Genomic DNA, 17,793 nt, shown 5'->3' with positions numbered 1-17,793 from the left:
AACCCCACCAGCTACAGCCAAACAGCAGCAGTACCACAGCCCATGGCTGAAACAAGCATGATTCTGTCAATTCTTAGATCAAGCTGCTCATACCTGGGGTTTCCTCCTAAAGTTTGATGGCACGTGACAGATACTTGACAAAATCACTTAAAACAGCAAAGCTATAAGGTTACCAAATCCTGACATGATGTACTGCAAGGGAACAGGATAACTAAAAAGCAAAACAACTGCATCTTCTCAAAGAGCTCATAATATCCAAGATGCGTGACTCTCCAGATCATGACACATGTTGTAGTGTGAAATTTAAAAATGCAAATCACATTCAAGCACCTTCCTTTAACATGGCATCACACGTAGACAACTGGAAAAAACCATATGCACTGGGTTCAAACCAAAAGCCTGGTAAAGAGAAGAGCTTTAGCTAAAAAATTGAAAATATTTTCAAAGTATATACTGCCCTCCTGTGTACAAATCGGTATTACCTCCAACTACTACCTATTTCAAAAACTGAGAATAACGTGGTGCTGTGGTGTTCCAGATAAAGGAGGAACAGCAATAAAATACTGGCAGGAGGGAACAGAGTGAAGAGTTATCTCAGACCAGGGCTGTTGGCACTGAGAAGCAGCTAATCACTGCCTTTGGTCTTCATCCATCTTTAATGAACATCATGTTGAATTCCCAGCACCAGAAGCTGGGAGAGCTTATTAATTCAGGAGGTTCTACAGACCTCTCTCTCACAGGCAAAAAGCAAAGCACCCCTAAGCTGGCTCTGAACCCTACCACAGTCAGTCTGTGAGTGAGTCAAATCATTCAAGAACAGAGACTGTCCACAAATGACTGCTTTAAGTGTCAGTAATTTTTTCTAATTAAAGCTTGTAATGAACAAGATGAGTTTGGTAAACCTCTGCTTAAATACTTACCTCTGCAGAGATAATTTCTTTTTTGGAGTATTTCTTGATACCTTTTTCAACAGTTCTGCTTTTTTTGGGGGGAGGAAAAAGATTTTAATTGGATTAAAACAATTACAGTGTGAAAAATTAACTCTTTATCTCTCCTGAACAATGTTAAGCTGAGCAGGTATACTACTGCACTACCATACATCACTTCTCAGTGTAATGAAGGTTTTACTCACCACCAAACACTTCGCCTTTGCTTTTTATTTTAGATTGTCCTTTTAAGAAAAGCAGGTCCTTGAGCAAATTCAGAGCCACAGCAAAAGATTCACCCGGTACACAATCTGTTTCCCATTGCAAGTCACATTTGCACTTGCAGAATCTAAACACTGAAAAAAACTCTTAAGATCAAAATAAGACTGATTTGAAAATAATACATATTTGTCTTCTAGGCATACCATGGCTTCATAACACAATTTAAAAAAAAGAGTTTTTCAGATTACTCAGTTACTATTTGCAGAAAAATCCAGCATAATGTTGATAAAATTACGTACAAACTTCAGGAGCTAAGTAGATGACAGTTGCTAAATTCTGACAACGTTTACATTGCACACTCAAGAAGAGCATTATTGCTGAAATAGATTCTTTATTTCCTGAAACATTCCAAAACAGCAGTATACACAGTTGTAATCAAATATTAAGTCATATGCCATTGTAAGAAAGCATTGATTAGTGCAATTGAATTTTGTAAAAGACTTATCAAAAAGATTTATTCACATTAAAACTCACTTTCCATAAGCAACTGTTAATAAAACATTACAATTTTATTCTTTGTAATAAAGTACTGAAAATCAATGTAGTTTTAGAGATCACTGTATCTTTGTAAATGCCATGAGACTTATGCTGCCATTTTAAATACAAAACACTATGACAATAAATTAACAATTGAACAAATGGTGAAGGACCAACAGAACCATGCTGACCCAGCTGGATGACAACTTCCAGTGAATGCTACCTTTCTTTTGTGCTTCTGCAACATAAATATACTGCTCTGTATTGCCAATGGTAAGATTTTGTAAGATATGTTCCTAGTGCTAAAAAAGTACATTGCCCCAAAAATATTATTTATGGCACAGAAAAGTTAAATTATCTCTCTGTTGTTCAAGGTTCAGGCAAGTTTAAATGAAATTAAGTATACAAAATAAAATGTACTGGAAACACTAGAAAAAAATTCAAGCACATACATAAGTACCCCCCAATTCAAAATAAAATGCATGATGCCTTTACACTGAATAAATTATCTCAGAACTTTAGTATGGCAAAGCTGCCCAGAAGCATAATGTCCCAGCTCCTTCCAAGGAAATATTCTTGCACTTTGCACACATTTAATACTTCAGTTCCAAATGCCAGTGCTGCCATTGTTAATCTGATAACAATGCAGTTCAGGTAACCGATTAAGTGCAATATTTAGTATTTGATAAGATGTTCATTTTTTAAAAATGACATTGCATTGTAGATGGTTACATATTGAGATCCTGGGGGAAATAATACTGTATGACCCTCCTTTTCCAAATCATTGTTACCCAGCCAGCTGGGTAATGAAATCTGCATTATTTGTTTTCCACTGTTGATGGGCATCCTTCATCAATAGCAGCCATCTCTCCAGTTCCCATCCCGTATCGTGCTGAGTGACGAAAGTGGCTTTGGAGGTTGAAGAAAACTGTATTAACCGAATGGCAGGGAAAAAAAATTATAAAAGAAGTCATATTTCATGTGAAAGATCAAGGTAACAAACATCATTTACTTCTGCAGTGACACTGGCTTTGGGGCTTGCTTAGAGACATCACTCTGGTATATGTCTGGTTACACATTAATGCACATGTAAAGATCTATGATGAAATCAAGGTCACTTCCAATAAGACCCCATCACTGTTAATGGTCTTAAGAGTATAAAAGATTTGTAAAAAGGAATTAGGGGAATAATTGCAATCATGTATGAGATGCCTCTAAATGGGAAGATTTTTTTTTTTCACGGCTAAAGATTATAAAAACCTATTTTTGTCACTATGGGCAGCAGACATCTAATGGGAAACACTCTCCAAAAAGTTGTGCTCAGCATGCTCATGAAAAAACAGTACTTTATAAAAACACTATGCAGGCACTAAAGAATTTTATCAGTTGAAGAACTCCACAAAGTTCTGCTCCAGACCCTCTTATCCAAGATGTGATGATGGGTTTCCATCCCACAGCCACAATCAGAGAGCCACCAGTTCCAGCACTACCACTCCTGCAGGGAACTCACTGTCCTCTAGGTCCCCACCCTCACACCTGGGCTGCATCTCTCATTCATCAATGAGGATTTACAAAATGCTTGCTGACCATCTTCCAAACCCTCCAGGTACTATTAAGGCAACTATTTCAAATAAGACCAGAAAAAGGAAAAACAACCATCTGATTTGATCCAACTGCCAACTCACTGATGACAAGGCAGCCTCTACCTCTAATTTGCCACAAGCACAATTTTGTCACACCAGAATTTGCTGAAAATAATGTATCTCAACTCTGTGAAACTATTTCTTACAAAACCAAATCTCAAGCCTTGTTTTCACATACTCTGCTTTTGCTATAAGCTACTGGTGCCTCCTCTCCCTTCCAAATGCTTTTGGCATTAAAAAGGGAGAGGTATGTTGTAAGGCAGGCAGGCAGGCAGCAGAGTAGCTTTTTGTCTCTCTGCTACAACTGCTTTTTTAGTGGTAAAAACATTGCACTTAAGTAAAAACAGTTGGTTACACTTAAGATTCAGCCAAGCTGCTTTTAAGTAGCTTCTCTTTGGTGCAGCATCACTTATCTTTGACATAAATCCAGTTACTTGAGACATAGAACTGTTTCCTGCAACTGCTGCCATTTTTTTTCCAGGAAAAAAAAAAAAAAGAAGAAAGTATGTTTAATTATCTCCAACAAAACCAAACCAAAACAAAATAAACAAACAAACAAAAAAACCACTAAAAACCCATAGAGAGAGCAAAAGTAAAGAATAATTAACTAAGTTGAAAACAGCTGTAAGAATACTTCCGTGTACCCAGAGCTAAATCTCTGCTACAGGGCACTGAACAGGAAAATGTGCCAGCATTGAAAACCATTTCAAACAAGCACAAGATATCAGTATGATGTCATGTGGTTTGACACAGAGTTTTGGAGGGTCTGTAGTCCATTTCTACTTTTCCATCACCAGCTGGATAGCAGTGACTGGCTCCAGTGCAAGGCAGCACGAACAAGCTAGCATTGGTTCCACAGGTGTGCTTACATTCTTGCCACGCCTGTGCCTGGTATTTGGAATGATCCAGACCTTGAGCTGCTGACTGACTTCCTAGCTTTAGGTGGAACCTGCCTCATCACTGTGGACTTGCCTGGATACTGGGACTGTCAGCTGACCCTTGATCACCACCAATGCTGCTCTTGCTTGAGCACTGTGGGACAGCCTTAGCTGTCCTCAGCTCCCAGCTCATCTCACCCTGTGGGAAGCTGCCCCTGCTGCCTGTCACACTGCAGAAAGTTAGAAAGTGGAGAACTGGAAGGTAGGGGTCTGCAAGAAGCCCCAAGCATGGAGCTTAAAAAGGCTGAGGGTTGTGTGGATCCACTTAGCAGGAATGAAAAAAAAAGTTCTGCCTTACTTGTAAGGCTAAGAGATGGACTTTACCATCACAATTTCTTTACACTACTTGTAGGTGCATGAATCTCTAATGGCAAGCAGAAAAGCAGTTAATATTTGGCCAAGTTAATTATCTTGGCTGTTATAATTTTATTTTACAAATTATTAAAAGCACTCCCTCATCCCTTGTTTGATCCTATGCAGTAAACACTCAAGTTCCCTAATGTAACCCCTATATAATGTGTCTATATATTACATTAAGTCTCTCTCTATATATAAAATATGTATTCTGTTTTAAGAACCTAGAACACCAGTAACATAGCTACTTAACAGTCTGGCCATAGGTATGAAGACACAGATTTGCTCTCAATGTGCACTTCTCCCTGAACATCTGATTTATTTAAAAAACTCAAAAGACCTGTTCTACTTTTAACCAAGTCATGACTAAAAACACTGTCTGATTTTGAAAGAAGCTAGAGTCTTGAACTCATAATCAGAAATAGCATTCCTTAGAAATGACAACAGAGACAAAAACCAACAGGGAGAAAATCTGCCTGACGGCTGGCTGAATGCCTTCCAAGAAAAGTCTACATGAACTGAAACCATTTGTATTTTTCCACATGCATCAATAAAATTAAACGAGGGTATTAAAGAACTGTATGCTGAGCTCCAATCTACCTGTGCTTTTTGTGTCTTATAAATTTGTCGTTCCCATAGTGCAAAGATCATCCATCTTCAAGGATCCCTGGTTTGGCTCTATGGCAACATATGATGCTGCTAAGGTACATTTGAAGGAAAGAATAAAAGGGCCCAGACCTTCTGGACTATAAATAGCCTTGTTACTGATTTGAATCACCTTCTAATAAAAACAATGTTGAGAGTAAAGTGTCTCACCCTCCCACTGAAACCTCTTAATTTTGTTTTTCTTTAATATTGTCTGTTGTATGAAAAGTTACAAAATAGCAAGGGACTTTCCCACATGTTGCTATGAAAGACTTAAGAGCCCTGCAGAAGAACCTGAAGTTGAGGAAAGGACAAAGTAAAAAGGAAAGAAAACCCTCTACTATAAAGAACTCTAACTGAGAGATTTCCAGCTGAGAGCAAAGGAGGTTATAATAGAAATCTCATGGTACAGTCTTCATCAAAGAAGAAATCTGACAGCTCTTTATCAAAGTTTCACTGCAGTTGGTCAAAATCTGTTGTCAGTCACATCAGTGTAATCCCCAAGTAACTCAACCAAAGAGAGAATGTGAACAATTGAGCTTATTCTGGATATAGCTGGTAGGTAATGAAAAGTATAAAAATGATGAGAGCTAAACAGTGACAGTTCATCCAACAGAAAACAAGGTGGTCACACAGCAGGTCCTCACAAGAGGAGGGATGTGTGCAACGGGAAGAAACAGTTGGAAGAATTAACAGAAGTTGACAGAAGTTTTTTCTTTGAGAAACTTCATCACCTATTAATTATAGAACATGCAGCAAGAGTTTAACTCCCAGCTGTGGTAAGGTGATTAAAACACAGTTTCTTTCCTCAAGCTTATTTTATTGCTTGACTTAAAAATAATTCATTTGGAGATTAAATTGTCTTGGAAAATGCAAAAATGCATTTGCTTAAAAGTACAGCTCATTGCAACTATGTGATACTCCAGGATTCCCTGTTTTCCTATTGTCTCCCAGCTAGAATGGAAAAGACGGTGGTTCAAACCAAGACCATGCTACCCAGGATATTTCCTTCCTCACAAGGCTGTAATGTTACAACTTGTATTTCTAAGATTTGCTCATTCTGTGACATTGAAATAGCAGTTGGCACAAGTCTGGAAGAAGGTAAGCCATATATGTTCATGATATGAGGTTTCTGTTAGGTTTGATTTCCTATTGATGGGTGGCAGTCCATTCTTATTTATATATGATTGCACAATTTCAATTATCACAGTTTACTAAGGGCTACCAGCAAGCACTGTCCCTAACTATTTCTGGCAAGAAATCTTTGCCCATTCAATGACACCCCACTTGTAGACAGAAACTCTTATGCTTCATATGCAGGAAGAAACCAAAATCCCACAATTTCAGCCTAAGCCATCCCCACGGGGACAGAGGCCTGTTTAACTCTTACCTTCGAACTGGCTGTGCAATTTTACTTCTGGGAATGCCACTCCCATTGACGGCCAGCGATGGTCTCGGAAGAGCACTGCGCCCTACAAGCCCTTGACTGGCAGTCTTGTTTGGCATTGGGATCCCGGTGTTAGAATATAACTGCGAGTTGCTGGACACTGGAAGACTGCTACTGCTACTACTGCCTTGTACGGTTGGGCTTACATAGGCAGTAGCTTTGAGAGGCTGTCTGACAGACACTGGAAAATGTCCCACACTGTGAACTCGGTGTTGAAGCTGTCCTGGTGATGGAACTGTGAAAAGTGATAGAAAACGAAGTAACAAGGTCACTATGCAACAAATAAGGCCAAGTACTAATGTTCATTTCTAGATAGATCTGAATAGGAATAAACACATCACAATACCATTTACTTGCTGACTACAAACTCCTCAAAACCCCTTGGATCCAATGCTGTATCCAGTAACACTGCACTGAACTAAAATACCATGTTTCACCCCCATCCTGAACAAAAACACTGGATCATATTCATCCTTCTCTCCTCAAAGAGGTTTCATTAGCTCTCATAAGCACACTAAATCCATCTACACAATTAGAACTTTAAACAGGAGAAACTGCAAAAGATACAAATTAATTAATTACTGTTAGATTATTTCAATTTTTAGAAGGTGGCTTGCAAGAACCACATCTTGTTCAAGCAACACTGCATTCAAGCATTATGAAACATCAGAGAAGTCTAAGCTTTATGTATAAAAACAATAAAAACCTCTTGAATGTAGCAGCACATTCCAAGGCTGATGTTATGTAAACTATCATTTTAAATCAATGCTATGAGTTCCAGGAGCTTTATATATAGATTTTTCTACCCAATCCTGCCCTCTGGTGTACATTTGACATGCATCAGTTTCAGAGTCCATGTATCAAAAGCAAACTGCCAAAAGCCTGAAGCACATAAACTAACACACCGCATCTAGAGCAATCAGTTTTCAAGTCTTTGAAAAAGGACATCTTAAATCATTTAAAGACACAGCAGAAATTTCAGGGCTGTGATTCAAATAAACTATAATGGCAATACATTGTTAAGGAACTCTGACCGTAACAGCTCCTTAAATACCCCAGCACAGCCACTTATTAGAAATGGGGTTTTTTTTAAATTACTTCAGAAAAATTACATTTTATATACACACAGATATATAAGAGCATAAATACACAGAGAAATAGAGATTTCTAAAATATTAAATAAAATTAAACTCGCAATGCACTACCATGCAAATTCATGTGAGAACCTGAACTACTTCCACTCTCCTATTCAAACAGAAAAAAAATACAGGAAAAATATACAACAAAATAAATCCATCAGTCGAGAATATTTTCCAGAAAAGACGCAATTTAAAAGTTTTGAAGACATTTGTAAATTCTATTCAAATTTGAAAGAAAACACCTGAAGCTTCTTCCAACCAAAATCTCACAGGACATGGAAGGCATAAGTTAAATCCTTTCTTCTGCCTATGTCCAATGAAATCGACTTTTTCCATTTCCTCTCAGAGTACCTCAACCACTGTACTAGAAAAGATGGGTTTGGATCTTCATCGATTCTGTTCATGTTCTACATTAATAATTCAACATCCATTAGATCAATATTCCCTTCATTCCCCCCATCAAGAAGACACCTAAATTAATCCAATTACCGTGTTATTTTAATTTCTCCACTCAACAACTATATTATACTCAAGGATACAATGTTTACTACATTTGCTTGGAAGAAAGTGGCTCAAGTTCAGTAGGAGAGAGGTCATGTATTTTAAGATAGTATTTATATAGTGTATTGGAAACCCAGCATTGGATAAAGTAATCCAATTACTTTATTGGATTCTTGATAAAGAAGAGCAGTTTTCAATTGTAGCACCAAAACTAAAAATGTAAACTTATATGAATCAATTGCATTATTGGTGCTTCTACAATACTACTACTTATTATTTTGGTTTTAAAGTTGGCACGAGATGAATGAGCAAAGAAAAAAAAAAGGTGAAGAAATGCTCAATAATGAGGTTGGCAGAATCTGTTTTCAACAACAGAAATTTTGAAATCCTGAGCTATATCCAAATCTGGTGCAAAAGGAACAGTTTGCTTTTCATTTTTTCACAGAACAAAGGATCGGTGACTGAGACATGTATTTTACCACTTCATCGATTCCTTGCATGCAGTCTAAGAACACAGGTACTTACTGCTTGACTGCATCCTTGAAATCCCATTACTCGCTCCATGTAAATTGGAGTCAAAGCTCTGACTGTTCCTCACAGTGACAGGAGAACCAGCAAAGCCAGCATTACTGTTAATGGTGGGGGTACTTGGCATCCGAGTGAGGTTAGGCATGCTTCTTCGGAGTTTATCTGAAGCAAAAGAAGACAACATCCATAGTCAGGTCGGAATTTCCAAAGAACACAAGCAGCCTCCAAGTAATTTCTGTAGAAAATCAAAATTATAACAAATGACTTCAAAACAAAGAGTGATTTTGTTCTGCAGGAACGATATGAATAATATGAAAATCCTGTTGAGAGCCTAAAAATCGAACCCTTCTTTTTTTACAGCGTGATTATTCACAAGTAATTTTAAAGACACCAAGAAGCAGTACATTTGCAGAATTGCAAGGATTTAAACAACAAAATGTCATAATAAGTTTCACACAGATGTGTAAAGTAGGTCACACAAATCATGCCCTAAATGTGCCTGTTTCTTCGCAGCGAATACAAAAGCAAGGCTACAGCGACAGTCAGACACAGGTATTTACACTGTGGATGTTTAAAGACTGGTGAGATTAATCCATCCTAAGTGACTAAAGTCTTGCTTTTGGGTGCCAATGAGATGTTAAAAAATTCCATTCAGAACCTAACCTTATTAGCATGTTAAGTTTCTGCAGGTGGCCACCTGCTAATTCTTGATGCTGTTCAGTTGCCTGGAGCGCTGGGTTGACAAGAGAATTTTCAAATCTCATGCTTCTCCCTCCTACCTCACTTGTAGTACCTGATTTGGTAGGCATTTTCAGAATAGGTCTGTAGGGCCTTCCACAAAATGAAAGCTGCAAATGCCCCAAATGTTTCTGGAGCAAGTTCAACAGCTAAGGCAAGTGTCTAACAGGTCAGAAGACATCTGCAACCCCACTCACACTAATTGACATGGAGAGAGAGAAGCTGAAAGCAAATCTGACATCTCAAGACTTCCCAATCACAACAGCATCAGGTAATAAGGTGAAGCTCTTTCAGTCTCTTCTGCCGCTGGGTCAAAAGGAGATGATTCAGTTCTGTGTAATCAGAAGAGACTGGCAGGGGCAGAAAGGCACAAACTGAATGACTTGGTCTGAGTCACCTCCTGTGACATGACAGACTTCAGTAAATCACCGCTGTAGGGAAATTTATTGGGTCATTTATTAAACTGTCATTGACAACACCACCAAAGGTTTGCCTGTTGGCCAGGTTGGGGAGCAGTGGTGTGCCCTGCTGCAGTGGCTATGTCTTTCCTGGTACCATGGTCAGCATAGAGGCCACCAGCTCCTGTTCCTGACCTAGGTTCCAATGCTGGGCAGACATCTGCCCTCAGATCTTACAGTGCAGCCGAAAGCAGGGCTATGCTTGTCTTGTAACAGGCAGCTACAACTGCTCTCTCCAACAGCAAGCAGAGCATTTCCAGACTGATGTTTTGGTTTTATGCATCGGAACAATACATGATGTTGCTTGGAACTGCTGGTATGGGTTGACCTCCTAGCTCACACAGGGCAAGTTCAGTCCACAGAAACAACAGATTTATTTAGAAATCTCTGCTGATCAGTCCACATAAATACATAACCTGTTTAGCACTGTCATGAGCTTCTCTAATCCTTAAAGCTGCTAACAATTGGAAAGTAATAAGTGACAGTACAGTTCTATCTATGCAAGTTATCAGGAGTCAGTAACAGTAACTTCAATATATGTGATGCCTGCGTAACTCCACCAAACTGTGTCACAGCAAGGCTACATCATCTCCAGCAGGAAAAGGAAATGCAAGGTCTGAATCCATGGCCACAGAACCACTTAAAGCGTAATCCTTTATCAAAGAGTTAGAGTTGTACTTTAGTGACTAATTACTGACACTGGCAGACTGAAACTGCCAAGGCACAGCAACGAACATTAGCAAAATGATTACTACTGTGGTTCAGTCAGGTGGTAAGTATTAGTATCACTGATGTGACAACGATAAAACAGTTATCAGGCTTCCAAAACTGTCCTAGGGATGCAAACAATGGCATCCACACAGCTACTGCATGTCTCTTTTTTCAGAAATACTCATGGATTTTGCAAACTGAAAAGGAAACTGTCCTCCTCTCATGCAGTATTTGGGCCAGAGTACCAGAAAATTCATGAATATGGGATGTCTGTAGCTACTGTTAATTTTGGAGTCCTAGCCTACCCTTTAAAGTTCTAGGTCACCACTATAGTACTTGGCAAAAAAGGTTTGAGCAGCAGGATGGTGGTAGGGAACATGGTACTGCATAAAATAGCTTTTCTAATATCATGCTGCACAGCAGGAGTTCTTAGACTCTACATGCTCTTCAACTCAGGGACTGCATCAGCCACCCCAGGCACAATCTGTGCCTTCAACTGTCCAGTGGATGCAGCTACAACAGCAGAAAAATAGGCACAAAAGTAGCCTGGATTTCCTCCATGTCATGGGTGGCCACGTCTTTTGCCTCCTCTCCATTAGTCCCTTCTTGTTCCAGCAGTCTGCTCTGCTGCTGATTCATTCAGTCCTCAGGCAGCAGATTCCTGCTGCACCTGCAAATTCTCATCCATCAATCAGCTGCATTACTTCTTTGATGGGTCCTTGTGTCTGCTGAGATAAATGGCCCTGAAAAGCAATGAAAATAGCAGGTCAGTTTTGTGTCTGGGGAAAACCCAGAAATGTTCGCCTTGATAGCGTTTGGCAGCTTTCGTCTCCTTGGATGATATCACATCCTCTTTCATCTCTTTCTTGAAGTTTGTTCTGTCACCTGCTCCCCTCCTAAGAACAGTGGAAACAGTCTTACAGACGTTTTATTTGTAAATGAAATGTTGACTCTTGTGAGCTTAATATATGGAAGCAGAAGGTGAGAGTTATGTGATTTAAATATTATTTCAGGCCTGAGATGTGACTAGGTATAAACTTGCTGGAAATATATAAGAAAACAAAAATATTTTTCCAGGCTGCCACTAGTAAATTTTTCCTTTCCAGACCTCTTTGCTCTCCTAATGCTGATGAGAAAATTGACAGAAAGGAGAAGTGAAGGACTAGAGTTGAGACGTATTCTCAGGTGAGAAATAATTTGCTCAAGTAGTCCTGTTTATGTTGAATGCTGAAATTTGCTACAGTTTCTGCTACCTCTTCTGCACTAATCTGGTTCAGTGGCAAACTTAAAAAAAAAGATCAGTTGCTTGCAGTTTGTTCTGTTAGGAAGATGTGGATAATAGCACTAGGGATTAGGGTCTCCAAAGAACCTACACCTGGTTCAGGAAACAACTTAGTGCTATGTTCCAGTTGACAAGGTGGTGATCAGTTAAAGGCTGGACTCAATAATCTCAGAGGTCTTTTCCAACCTAAATGATTCTGTGATTCTACAGCATCCATAGTTACTTTGACCCATTAATGAGTCTCAAGGATGATCAAGGCCAAAACAAAAATGATGTTTAAGTAGAATGAAGCCACATAAAGCATGACAGATGGCATCTTCACCTTTCTCAGCCTTCTCTGAGATATAATAGCATGACCTACAGACACTGTATTGCTGAAATATTTGAAGTGTTAAGAAAATTCAGGGATAGGCCATGCAAGGGGAGTTAATAACTGGTTCCTGGTTGCAACCACCTTCTCATAATAATTCATACATATACATGTGTGCTTGTTATTTCATGAGCATTCTTTAGGGGGCATATATTGCCCTTGTTTCACATATCTGCAGTAGAACGAAACATCAAAATCACCTACTTCATATTTACACTTTTCCCATATGTAGCATCCATGCTGAATCAGCCCACTGTCTACAGCATAAGAAAACCTGGGAATTGTGAAATACAGGATCATCTGCCCTCAACGGAAAATGTGCATGAAAGGGCCACCTCCTAGCACAGATCATACTCCCTACTGCTGAGAAGCAGGTTGAAAAGGAGGTAGAAGTCTCTCTTATTTTGTAAAACATTCCACAAAATTACAGTGAAGACAGCAGTTGGCCTCTTATTCAGCTGCTTCAGTTCTTTTTCCAAGAAGCTCTTCCCCTCATGCTCTCTCTTCTCTGAAGTCAGACTGGGATCAATGGCCCAGCTTCTTCCTGGCAGGAGACCAGAACAGGCAGCACCTGCCTTCTGTCTTCTGATCCCAGCACCACTGGTGGCCGTCCCCATTCCACTGCTTCTTTGACCCTTCCCTGACCTAATACTATCACCAGCCGAAGATTAATGTCCGTGCAGCACGCAAACAAACCTTGCCTTCGGAGCAAAGCTGCCCCAGAAGAGGTGCACTCTTGGTAGGCTGCCAGATGGGGACTTCTGTAGCAGTTCCTGATAAGTATCATCTTCTATCTGCCAAGATACCTCAGCCAGTGAGGCTCACCTTGCAAGGAGGGTTTAAGCTGACTCTATAGAGAAGTGTCTTAAAACTTCCTTCATTGTTATTCTCTGCAAGTGTTGGCAATGTTTTATTTGAACAAAATGATTCACGAGCCTTGCTAAAAGCATGGTATCATTAAGGAATGTGATACAATGAATCAGAATTATTATTGGTAATATATCACTGTTTGAGCTACGTTAGCAATTTCTTACACTTATTTAAATCCTTTACACAAACCCTGCAAATTCAACTCTGCCTTATCTGTATTGTATGCACAATTAAGCTGGGGTAAAGAAGACCAGATATCAGTACCTGCATTACCTTTGTTATAGTTATAACATTTATGACATCCCAAATACACCACGGTCTTGTTAATGGTCTGTGGAGTCGCCAATTGACACAATAGATACATCAGTGGTAAAAATTCCAACATAAATTAAAAACTAAAAGTCCTGCAGTTAAGTGAGTGATGCCATTCTATGATTCCAATACCTACATTTTGCTAATGTTGAATATTTTATTCAGAACTGTAACTTCCTGCCTTCACAGGCATATGTTTGCCACCACAGTCAGTTACAGCCAAATAAAGATTTTTCCATTATCCTTCCATGACTCCTCTCACTGATCATTATTCTCAATGTAACTTCAAAGGTGGCAAAGTAAGATTATTTTTCTTGTTTTCTTTAATAAAGTCTGCAACAATTTCCTGAAAAGAATTCTCCATTTCTTACTGAACAAGAGAAGTTATGAGCAGAAAACCACTTCATAAATTAGTAAGAACAGACTTTTTCCCACCTCTTCAAACACACAAATCAATGTTAGTCTTCACTGAACTGATATATCTCCAAACATCAATCTACTGCTCCTGAAATGCTGCTCTTCTCTATCTGCCTGGAGTTTGCTTTGAAAAAACCCAAATAACAAACAGAAACCACATTTGCAGCTTTCAAAATGAGGAAAGGGTGCAAAAGCCCATAATGTTCATAATGTTTCGCCTGAGAAATGTTACTCCCCAGAAGAGCAGGCAATAAATTAACCCATAACTAGTAATTTCTGGAAAATAAAAGTAAAATTTTTCAAGTGAATGGTATCTGTGGCCTGTTTATGAAAGTATAAACCAAAGTAAAAACTTAAAATTTAACACGAAAAGGTTACGGAAAATATATATTAAAAGTAAAACAGACAGAATGCACGGCTACTCCATGAATGACGTATTTTCATCTGCCCCTTCTTACTGTTTACCCAGAATAATTTGTCCAAAACACAAAGTTGCCAATTTTCAAGTATTATAAAAACGGACCCTTTAAAATGCACATGAAATAAGGGTTTCCAGGGTAAAAATTTATGAGCAAGCTGATCTCAAGAGCTGGAAAGTGGGCCTGAACACAAAATCAATCCCATTTTCTGTATCTTGTCTATCCTGGATTTTGACTACTCTGGATGATTTCACAGCACTACAGTTCTGTTACTTCTGGTTTCAGAAAATCATAAGTAGTGAAAGGCATAAATACAAACATCTATTAAAAATAATAAAAATATTAAATAGAAATAACATATTTGTTAAAAAGTTAAAATGAAAGCAATTACTTCTGTGTCACAGTAAGTAAAAGAAGTGTGTATTTATGGACAACATGAAGCAGAAAACAGCTTGGTTTTATGACTTTTGGTTGCATTTGTTATATGAAAATTACTATATGTAAAGTATTCTTGATATTAACAGCAACATTTTAAGTTGCTAACCATTAACTTCTTCAAATTAGAGGAATGAGTGGTATAAACATAAATCTTTCCATTGTAAACATATTAAAAACTTTATTAAATTATAAAACACAAACTAACTAGATGGACTCACCTTAGCTAATTATAACAGATACTCAAAAGCTATTCACCTCCTGTCTCTCTCAGATCTTCTTTAAATGATCTATTTCTGACCCACTAACTGATTAGAAAATTCTTGAAAACTATACCTTAAAAAGTTCACAAATGGAATTTTTCTGATGTAACTCATCATTATAGACAATTCAGTTGACTTAGGGAGAGGGTGCAATTAAACAACAAAAAATACCGCAAACCTATTTCATACAAAGCTTTCTATTAGTGTATTCTTGCCAGATGTATATGTATATGAAATATGTAATATATTTCACAACATACATACGTTTTCTCATATCTTCCACTTTATGCTACTATTTACCAGGAGCCTTTCAATACAGCAAGCTGTTGGTGACTGACTGGCAGTAAATGTGACTGGCACCATTCACTCTGACATGGGTGGGGTAAGACAAGATAAAGAACCTGGGCCTGAGAGGTGGGCTAGATGGTGTGCTATATTAAACCACAAGTATGTATTTATTTTCTTTTGTACAGCAATTTAAAACAGGGTAGAGCGACAAAATTACAGCAGGGGCAACACTTTGCTATAACACATTGGCAAGAACAATGTGTGAGCTCAAAATTATAGCTTCAAACACAACTGGGAAACATCTGTGAGCCTATTCTCACCCCAAGCAAAGGTAGAAGATTAGCAGGGTGCCAGAAACTGCACAATTTCTCTGCTACCTAAACCACAAACCTGTGGATGGAGAATAACCACACCACCAGTTATAGGGAGAGACTAGACAACTAGTGCACAAATAACTGTCTCTGTAGAGGTACCTCACAACATCTGACAGACCCTGGGTTGTGTATGGCATTTAAACAGAACTGACACAGGGCGATGGTGAAGCCAGGGGGCATCGAAGTACCTCATGTAGCTCTGTGTGGACAGCTGAATTGGGCCATTCATACACAGGTGGGCACCCACATCCCAGAATCTAAATGTCAAAGCTTCTCATTGGGCAACCAGTATTATACTCTGAAAAGAATTATGAACATTTTCTATGTTTATCATAGCTTTAGCATATTTGTTACAGTGTAAGTAATTAAACAAAGTACCATACTAAACAAACATCACTAAAAGCAGGTGGGGCAGCATCCCTCACACCACTTGTCTAAAGGCAAAAAATCATACTTAAACTAAACATAGAGACTAGTTTGGGGGAAACCTTGTGTCAATCCTAAATACTGTTTTTTCACCCCAGACTGAGTGTCAAAATTCCACAGTTACTTGCTGCTTACTCTTTTTTTATGGAGAGCTCTGTGAACGACCAGATGAAACAGGGGCCTGACAGCACATACGAGAACATGTGATCTCTCTGCGGGAAGAGAGAGAGAGACCCTTGACAGCACATAAAAGAACTCATCTGATTTCTTTGGGGGAACAGAGAGGAAGAAAGATTCAGGAAGACTTTTGGAATGGTCAAGAGCAGCAGCATGTGGTATGTACGATTTTTATTAATTACGGATCATACTTTCCACATATACTGAAAGCAAAAACAAAACAGTTCAGCTCTTCCATCTGTCCCATCCCTCTTTCTCGTTTGCCTTGGTAAACTGTAACAGGGTGGAACACACCATCATCCACTATACTCAGCATCAGACAATTTTTCATTCTGCAGTCTATCTCCATTCAATCTGCAGCACTTCTTGAGAGACAACTAAATTGTTGCCAAGATGGTGCCAATGAGATGATGTTGTAATACTATTCAGACATATTCAACACAGTGAACACTTTACTCCTTGTCTCCTTGTCTGCCAAAAGAACACAGCCAAAGTAAAATGTTTCTCACCCTCAGTATTTGCCATTTATACAGATCAGAGCTGCATGAGTCAGAGACTGAAAGTATACAAACTGAAGAGACAATTTCCCTCTAAAGATAGTGGTATAAGACTGTCTGCCATTCCTCCAAGCAGGTAACTGAAATCAAACATGTCCAACATCTGGGTGACACCAAACACATTATCCAACACCTCAAAGTTCTTGAGAAAAAAGTCAACCTGATGGTAAAACTGGTGGTCTTTTACATTAACACACTTGCTAGTTGTTGTGGTTTTGCCCTGGGTCAATTTGCTTTTACACCCCTCACACAATTACCAATCAGTTGAGAGAAGGTTTATGCCAACAAAAGAGACTGGACTGGGGAAAAAAGTATGAGCATTTATTACTAGCACAATAAAAACTACTAAAGAACTATATCTACAATAATCTTACTTAAGTAAAAGGTGCCATGTATTTATAGAAAATACTCCTTCCTCCCCCCTTTTTATATCAGTCCAAGGAGGAGAAGCAGTTTCCATCTCCATTCTCGGAGTTCCAGCTCTCTCTCCAGTAACTCTGCAGCACTCTCGTCGCAGCTGGAACTCTTTCTCCTTCTCTGTGTCGGCCTCCAGGGCTGGGCCTATCCCCCCCTCCTGGGCTAAGACCGAAGGCTGGGGGTTACCCAGGTTCTGAAGGGTCTTTTCTTCCATGGACTTGCAAGGGGACACTTGCTTACCATGGATCTTCTTCCACAGGGTTACAGGGGATAATGGCTTAAGAGTCCACCCCTCTTCCTTATGGAGGTCCCTCCCTATGGGAGAACAGTCCTTGATAGACCTCTCCAGCATGGATCACTCACTTGGATTCCAACATCCCTACCCGAGCCGTTCTGTGC

General features: G+C 39.0%; 1 protein-coding gene across 2 annotated transcripts in view; it reads right to left on the bottom strand.

Moving 5' to 3' along the window:
• Positions 1-1,519: 1,519 nt before the first annotated feature.
• SLAIN1 (SLAIN motif family member 1) overlaps positions 1,520-17,793 on the bottom strand; it is a 54,815-nt gene continuing 38,541 nt past the window's right edge. For both annotated transcript variants that reach the window (XM_050333833.1, XM_050333834.1), the window contains 3 exons: positions 8,878-9,042; positions 6,656-6,947; positions 1,520-2,613 (listed from right to left, as the gene is read on the bottom strand). In XM_050333833.1, the coding sequence (XP_050189790.1) occupies positions 2,538-2,613; positions 6,656-6,947; positions 8,878-9,042 (533 nt within the window). In that variant the 3' untranslated portion in view covers positions 1,520-2,537. The remainder of the gene's footprint in view (positions 2,614-6,655; positions 6,948-8,877; positions 9,043-17,793) is intronic.

This window comes from Myiozetetes cayanensis, unplaced genomic scaffold, assembly GCF_022539395.1.
Source record: "Myiozetetes cayanensis isolate MyiCay16 unplaced genomic scaffold, myiCay2020 scf5-8, whole genome shotgun sequence".
In the NCBI taxonomy this organism is placed as follows: Eukaryota; Metazoa; Chordata; class Aves; order Passeriformes; family Tyrannidae; genus Myiozetetes; species Myiozetetes cayanensis.
This window is presented reverse-complemented; position numbering and strand designations above follow the sequence as displayed.